Raw genomic sequence first — 7,584 nt, 5'->3', positions numbered from 1 at the left:
AAAAGCACCTTGTCCCAGTATCTCTGCTTTAGAGCCGCTGGTTCTGAGCCCGAGGGGCAGCCTGGGGAGCCTCTTTGACTCTTACCCCCTACCGGGCACACCTGCTCTGCCGGACTCCTCCCGCCTTGCCCTTCACGTGAGCCATAAACTCTGGGTGGGATTTCCCCGTACCCCCTCCTAGCGACCTCGCTTGCGGGCCTCGGACCGCAGGGAGACTCGGTGCTCCCACTACGTGATCTCCAGTGGCGTGGCACCCGGAAGGGCACCTGAAGCGCACCTGAAGCACCTGGGGGAGGCGGGACCGTGGGGGCGGGGCGGGATAGCGCCCCGCCCAGCGCGCTGCAGTCCCGGCGGGCGGCGCTGGGGGCAGCGTGGAGTCCGGCCCGCGGCCGCGCGCCCTGACCGCAGGGCTGCGCGCCGGAACGCGGCGCGGGGAAGCAGGAAGCGGCGGGCACCGGGCGGCGGGGATGGCGGGGCCCGCCTGGGGTCCCCCGCGGCTGGACGGCTTCATCCTCACTGAGCGCCTGGGCAGCGGCACGTACGCCACGGTGTACAAAGCCTACGCCAAGGTGGGTGCGGGGCAGGGCGCCCTGGGGACCCCCGCGCTGGGCAGGGACGGGGCTGGGGCACTAGTGAGGGCCCGGCCCGTGTGCTCGCCAGACTCCGAGCGAGCCCGGATGGGCGCGAGAGAGGCGAGTTGCGGCGTGCGAGCAATGGCCCGCGGCCGGCCGCGCTTCGGTGGAGGAGCTGGGAGCTGACTGCCACCCTTAGGTTTTAAAAACAAAAACGCACGCCCACACAGCTCTGTTTTGTCTGGAGAAGCAGGTGAGGCCTCGGTGAAGCTCGGTGTCACAGGCAGATAGGCGTAGGTTAGGAGCAGAACAGGGAGGATCCTTGGTGGGCTGGAAGGAGTCTGGGACAGAGTTCTAGAAGGCTGGACCCAGTTAGGAATCGGAGTGCGCAGCTCTAGAACACCGAATGACACACCTTCGTGGGGGCGCTCTAGAATACAATGAAATCGATTATGGAGAACATTAGACTGGGTGGGGAGCCCGGGATTCCAGAAGCCCAGTGCCTCCCTGGCCTGGGAAGGGGAAGCTGGGAAGCCTGGAGGCTGATGTGAGTGGGGAGGCCCAGTGATGGGGCAGGAGGGCCCCAGCATGGGCTCTTGTTCCTCTCAAGGCAGAAACCTCAAATCTCCTGTCCCCACAGAAGGACACCCGTGAGGTGGTAGCCATAAAGTGTGTGGCCAAGAAGAGTCTGAACAAGGCATCTGTGGAGAACCTCCTGACAGAGATTGAGATCCTCAAGGGCATCCGACACCCCCACATTGTACAGCTGAAAGACTTCCAGGTGTGGACCTGGGGTGGGGCCACCCCCAAAGGGAGCTAGAGAAGGGGCATTCTCTTCAAGTTGCCTCTCTGCCTCTATAACCGCAGTGGGACAGCGACAACATCTACCTCATCATGGAGTTCTGCGCAGGGGGTGACCTGTCTCGCTTCATCCATACCCGCAGAATTCTGCCTGAGAAAGTGGCCCGTGTCTTCATGCAGCAGTTGGGTAAAAGCCTCGGACCCCCTCCTGACGCCCCTTCTCGTGATCTCTGCCCCCCTCAACCTCCCACTGCAGGCGTAGAACCATTCTTAGTAGTTGTCTCTGCTTCAGCTTGTATTGTTAGGGCCCCATCTTTCCCACGTGCCTATCCTGGCTTAAGGATGACATGAGAGAGAGAGAGGAACCCTCTTTTGTGGGGAGTCCGGGTTTCCACACATGGAACATAATATAAGGAACTCATAGAATTTTCCAGGGCCTAAGGGTAGGACTCAAGTGCTTTGCCAAGGAAAAGAACAAGACTTTAAGGGTTGGGGGGCTGGGGAGGCTTCTAGGAGGGGGAGGGGACTTGCTAACGGGTCAAGGGGATAGGGGGCAAATTCTTAGAAGTGGCAGGAACCTGATATTTAAGTATTAAAACATTTGGTAGAGCAGCCAGTGTAGAAGTCCAGTTGGGCAGGCTTGAAGGGGCAGATATAAGGCTGGCAGGGGCGCAGGCGGGGTGGTGAAAGGCAGGTGAGGGATGGCCTTCTCTGACCCCTGTTTCTCCATGTGGGTCTTGTTCCCCAGCTAGTGCCCTGCAGTTCCTGCATGAACGGAATATCTCTCACCTGGATCTGAAGCCACAGAACATTCTGCTGAGCTCCTTGGAGAAGCCCCATCTCAAACTGGCAGGTGTGAGTCTGGAACATCAGGGATGGGGTTTGGAGGGTGGGTGTGCAGGGGCCTCACGCTGCCCAGACTCGCTCAGCAGCCCTAGTTCTCATGATACCCTCTATTGAGTCATCAAGCCATGACAGGCTGGGAAATGCAGGGATAGGCCCGCCACCAAAAGGCAGGACGTTTCTCAAGCTCCCTTCGCTCCACTCCAGCAATGGACTGGATGGGGCCAGGGCTCAGTCTGGGGTCAGGGTCAGGACTCCATGAGTGATGACAGGAAGGACTGACCGTGTGAGCAGGGTTGGGAACTGGTCTGTCCCCAGGGTTGGGGCTCAACACGTGACTCAGTCTGTGACAGTGTTGGGGATGGGGGGATGGGGGGGTGGAGGTGGCTGTGGCCAAGAATGGACTTGAGGCTGGGAGGCCAGAAAGCAAGGTAAAACCTCAGCTTCTAACTCCTAGTGGGCCCTTTTTCTCATAGCTGATGTGATCAGGGTGGGCTTCCTGGAAAAAGATGCCTGAGGGGGCTGGCTTCCAGAGGAAGATGGAGGAGGGTGTTTTAGGCTTTAGGATTTGGAGAGAAAGGGGGTGAGCAAAAGCCACAGAGGAGGATTGATCCCGGTGAGCCTGGCAAGCCTGGCGGGTGGGGAGGAGCCCTGTCCTGGAGCACAGGGTGAAGCTTTAAAGGGCAGGAGATGCAGCAGCTAGAATCAGGGCCCTGCTGCCCGGCCTCTTGCCCGCAGACTTTGGCTTTGCACAGCACATGTCTCCCTGGGACGAGAAGCACGTGCTCCGTGGCTCCCCACTATACATGGCCCCCGAGATGGTGTGTCAGCGGCAGTACGATGCCCGTGTGGACCTCTGGTCCGTGGGGGTCATCCTGTACGGTGAGAGCTCTGTCCCCAGCCCCAACGCCCGGACCTCTACCATGTGTCCTCAGGCAAGACCTTTCTAGGGCCCCTCTTAAGGGGTTCTAATGAATGTGACTCTGCAGGCCCGGAGTCCCTGCCATGAGAGGTGTCAGCACCCCGACCCCAAGGTGTGGGCCAGGCCAGGCTTGACCCTGTCCCCTCCCAGCCTGCCCTCTGCCTCCCTTCCACAGAAGCCCTCTTCGGGCAGCCCCCCTTTGCCTCCAGGTCGTTCTCAGAGCTGGAGGAGAAGATCCGGAGCAACCGGGTTATCGAGGTGGGTCTCAGGAAAGCCCTGGCAACCTGTTGGGAGAGGGCTTTGGGGCCCTGAGTTAGGTGCCCTCGCTGCCACTGCACAGCCTGGGGCATGGGCTCCAGGCTGGCTTTGTGGTGCTAGACGTGCTCTAGAGGGGAGGTTGGGGCTCTAGAGGGTTCTGGGAACCCGGATCAGCTCCAGACAGGATGTAAAGGGACTGCCCCACTGATTGTGTGCGGGCCCTCTGTGGGAGCAAAGCCAGCAGGCCAGGCCCAGCCTTACCAAGAGGGATTGGGGAAGGAGAAGCAAGTACATGGGGTTCACAACAGCAAGGCTTCCTGCGAGGGCGTGGCTCCCCCCCAGCACCCAGCACCTTGTCCTGTCACTGTTCTTCCCGAGGCTCCAATTCCCCCCCTGTACACATGTTCCTCTGGGGCATCCCTGACCGGCCCCTGAGCTGGGGGCTGAGGTGCTGGGGCCCCCTGTGATCTGGCTCCCACCCTCCCTGCAGCTCCCCCTGCGGCCCCCGCTCTCCCGAGACTGCCGGGACCTGCTGCAGCGGCTCCTGGAGCGGGACCCCAATCGTCGCATCTCCTTCCAGGACTTCTTTGCCCACCCCTGGGTGGACCTGGAGCACATGCCCAGCAGGGAGAGCCTGGCTCGTGCGGTAAAAGGGCCAGCGGGAGGGCGGAGGAGGAGGGCAGGTTGAGGGGGGCGCTCATTAACCCCATTCGGTGATGCACCAGGGATCTGCCCCTCTCCTTTCGTGCTGAGCCTGGGGATGGGCCTGACCCCTGACCTGCCTGTCCCCCAGACCGCCCTTGTGGTGCAGGCTGTGAAGAAGGACCAGGACGGGGAGGCTGCGGCCGCTTTATCCCTCTACTGCCAAGCACTGGACTTCTTCGTGCCTGCCCTTCACTGTGAGTGCCTTGAGCCTTGGGGTGCAGCGGGGGGGGGGGGAGCCCCAGCTGCAGTGGATGGATTCCAGAAGCAGCTCCCCACCCAGAGTTTTGTGGGAGACAAGGCAGTTTTGAGGGTAAATCTGGCACTTGGTCCTTTTGAGGGTCCCAGAGGATTTGGTGGGGGGGCAGAGCAGACACCTCACGCAAACCCCCACTATCTGCAGATGAAGTGGATGCCCAGCGGAAGGAGGCAATTAAGGCAAAGGTAGGTGAGGGACCCTCCTGGGGTGGGCGATCCTGGGGTCTCTGCAAACCGGCTCTCTTAGAACTAAGAACCAAAACTTCATTCCTAGGGAGGGTCAGGTCCATCTCAGTGGCCCCCTGTCCTTACAGCATGGGGCAGAACCTGGAGGTGGGTGCCGGGGAGGAAGGTGAGGTTGGGGCAGCACCTTATCAGCCCTTCCCCTCCTACAGGTGAGGCAGTACGTGTCCCGGGCTGAGGAGCTCAAAGCCATCGTCTCCTCCTCCAATCAGGCCCTGCTGAAGCAGGGGACTTCTGCACGTGACTTGCTCAGAGGTAGGCCTGGTTCCTGGCCTCAGGCCCCAGCAGCTTCCCTCCAGCCTAAGGGGGCAGCAGCATGGGGTAGTTTCCCTGAGATGGAAAGCAGGCTGCTCCTCCTCACCCTGAGCCTTTGTCCTCATCCCAGAGATGGCCCGGGACAAGCCTCGCCTCCTTGCTGCCCTGGAAGTGGCTTCGGCCGCCACAGCCAAGGTAGGCACACAGTGCGAGGGCAGGAAAAGTGCAGGGCATGACATGAAGTGACCTGTTGTCCCCGTGGTTGTAGGAGGAGGAAGCCGGTGGGGAACAGGATGCCCTGGACCTGTACCAGCATGGCCTGGGGGAGTTGCTGGTGCTGCTGGCAGGTGAGCGCATCCCCACCATCACCACTGGCCCCCAGGCCACGGGCTGCCCATTGCTCACCACACACCCTCCCTCTCTTTGTAGCGGAGCCCCCAGGCCGGAGGCGGGAGCTGCTTCACACTGAGGTGCCTGCTGTGGTTGAGAGGGTTGGGAGGCTTCCTCTTCCCCTCTTCCCCCTGCTCCCGTGCTGGGAGTCCTCAGCTTCCCGCAGGGTGTTCCAAGGCTGGGAGTCAGACCTCACAGCCTGGGGAATTCCAGGGGCTCTGCGCGTTCCATCAGGGGCTCAGGTGCCGGGGGTCAGGGCACGGGGACAGACAGGGCGGCGCTGCTTTGGTTGGAAAGGCCTCCTGGAGAAGGGAGCGGATAAAGAGCTCAGGGGGCCTGGTTTGGGTGGTGTGGAGGATTCTGGAGAGCATCGAGCATGAGGAGGAAAGCAGTTTGAAGGCCCCTCCAGCCCACACCCCCATGGACGTGTCTTCCCCCGGCAGGTTCAGAACCTCATGGCTCGAGCTGAATACCTGAAGGAGCAGGTCAAGGTGGGCATGCGGGCTGGCTGCATCCTGCCCTTCTCTGCCTGCGGCTGCCTGTCCCCTGCACCCCTGTTGCAGGCTGGCTGCGTCCTGCCCTTCTCTGCCTGCGGCTGCCTGTCCCCTGCACCCCCTTACATGTCTCCCCCTTCCGTCTTCCTCTGAAGGTCCCCCCATCGCTGTCTCTGTTTTTGGCACTCATGCTCAGCCGCTTAGCGGCTGCTCAGTGTGGCCCTGTGCCCATATCTCGCTGTCTCTCACCCCTGCGCTGCCTTTACGTTCCACAGATGAGGGAGTCTCACTGGGCCGCTGAGACCCTGGACAAAGAAGGGCTGTCGGAGTCTGTTCGAAGCTGTGAGTCCTGCCCTGGAGTCGGACCCTTACCAAGGAGAGGGAAGGGCTGGGGGCGGCCCTGGATTCTGCTTCTGTGCCAGAGGCTTAAAATGGACTTTCCCCCCCTTCCTCTCCACAGCGTGCACCCTGCAGTGACCCTGGAGGGATGACTGGATGGGCCACAGCCACCCCTAATTGGGACACACTCCCTTAGACTGATGCCCAGAATTCTGTGGCCCTCCGGAACACTATGGAGCAGGCTTCCTGGATGGGCAACTCTTAGACAACCCCCCACACACATCCCAGGATCCCCAGCCCCCCTCAAGATCTTCTGCACTTCCCAGGAGGTCTGATGGCCCATGTCGGTGTTGGCAGCACTGGGCCTTGGCCCTGGGGGAAGGGGACCAGGACTCTGGGAGAAGAGATTCCTTCATGTGACTTTGGTTATGTGGTGGTTGCTGGATCCTGAGCCTGGCACTTTGGGGACATGAGGCCTCAAGTTTTGCTCTGAGAACGGGGCAGGGGGCCTTCCGCAGGCACTTCTGTTCTTGCCTCTTTCCCTCTCAGCAGGCAGCTGTGCCCTGTGCCCACCCCTGCCTTCCTGGAAACCTTTAGTGCAACTCGCCTCCCTCCTTGCATGGGACCAGGACACTCCCAAGACCCTCAGGGACCACCCACCTCTCGGTGTGGACTCAGGCCCACAGAGTGCCCAGTTTTCCTGGGAGCTGACCCTCGCTCACCCTCTGAGTATTTTAAGATAATCCTTCAGACGTGAAAATAATGTACTTTTCAGGGGTGGGGTCGATTTAAGAAAGCCATGCCTTGTTCCTGCTCTGGCCCAGGGGGCACAAGGGGAGTGGTCTGCAGCCTTCATCCTTCACCCCTACTTGCCTCAGAGCTGGTCCTGGCTTGGAGTGGGGAGGCATGGAGGCTGCCAGACCCCCTAAGAAAGAGCCAGCAATCCAGGGACCTGGTTCTGGGTCTGATGTTGCTGCTACCCCCCACCCCCATGTGTGACCCTGGGCAAGTCCTTTCCCCTTTCTGGGCCCGACCTCGCCAGCTCTCCAGTGACACTGTTAATACCTCCTCAGCTCCCCACATGGGCTTTTAAGAGGACAAAGTGACTAATCTAGAGAACAGTGTTCACCCAGTGGAATTATTTGGGGGTTCTTTTAATTTTAAAAGTCCACAAGGGTGCTGATGATACGTAACCTTTGTGCTCTTTAGTGCCTCCTTGGGACAGGAGGCGTCGTCTTTGCAGGAGGCTAGGTATAAAGAATGTAATTCATGGTTTCTCTATTAAATTATTTTCTGAACTTGTGCTTCTCTTCTTGCCCTGGAAAAAATAGGGTATCTCCTGGTTCACAGGCTGGGGCTGGAGGGACCCCAGGAAATGCTGGGAAACTTGAGGGAGAGCAGGGAAGGTCCCCAGCCTCCCCATGCCCTTGTCCTCTGGACTGGTGAGTCAGCAGTGAGCTAGAGCAGTGAGCATTCTCTCCAGGGTCTAGTGCCCAAACCCAGCTCC

At 60.4% G+C, this 7,584-nt stretch overlaps 1 protein-coding gene across 4 annotated transcripts; it reads left to right on the top strand.

Moving 5' to 3' along the window:
- Nucleotides 1-379: 379 nt before the first annotated feature.
- ULK3 (unc-51 like kinase 3) lies at nucleotides 380-7,375 on the top strand. Of its 4 annotated transcripts, none has more exons than XM_082733697.1 (16): nucleotides 380-569; nucleotides 1,213-1,353; nucleotides 1,440-1,555; nucleotides 2,126-2,226; nucleotides 2,955-3,098; nucleotides 3,314-3,396; nucleotides 3,887-4,042; nucleotides 4,190-4,295; nucleotides 4,502-4,542; nucleotides 4,752-4,854; nucleotides 4,985-5,049; nucleotides 5,123-5,201; nucleotides 5,284-5,324; nucleotides 5,688-5,735; nucleotides 6,014-6,080; nucleotides 6,199-7,375. In XM_082733697.1, the coding sequence occupies exons 1-16, from the start codon at nucleotides 468-470 to the stop codon at nucleotides 6,213-6,215; spliced, it is 1,410 nt and encodes a 469-aa protein (XP_082589823.1). In that variant the 5' UTR covers nucleotides 380-467; the 3' UTR covers nucleotides 6,216-7,375. The 4 variants fall into 4 exon arrangements, with proteins under 4 accessions (XP_082589823.1, XP_082589825.1, XP_082589822.1 ...); XM_082733699.1 differs by having other exon boundaries at nucleotides 1,440-1,560; nucleotides 2,122-2,226; nucleotides 3,977-4,042; XM_082733696.1 differs by having other exon boundaries at nucleotides 1,440-1,560; nucleotides 2,122-2,226.
- The last annotated feature ends 209 nt before the right edge of the window (nucleotides 7,376-7,584 follow it).

This window comes from Mustela nivalis (assembly GCF_964662115.1).
Source record: "Mustela nivalis genome assembly, chromosome: 6".
Classification (NCBI taxonomy): domain Eukaryota; kingdom Metazoa; phylum Chordata; class Mammalia; order Carnivora; family Mustelidae; genus Mustela; species Mustela nivalis.
The sequence above is the reverse complement of the archived record's forward strand: the minus strand, read 5'-3'. Positions and strand labels throughout refer to the sequence as shown.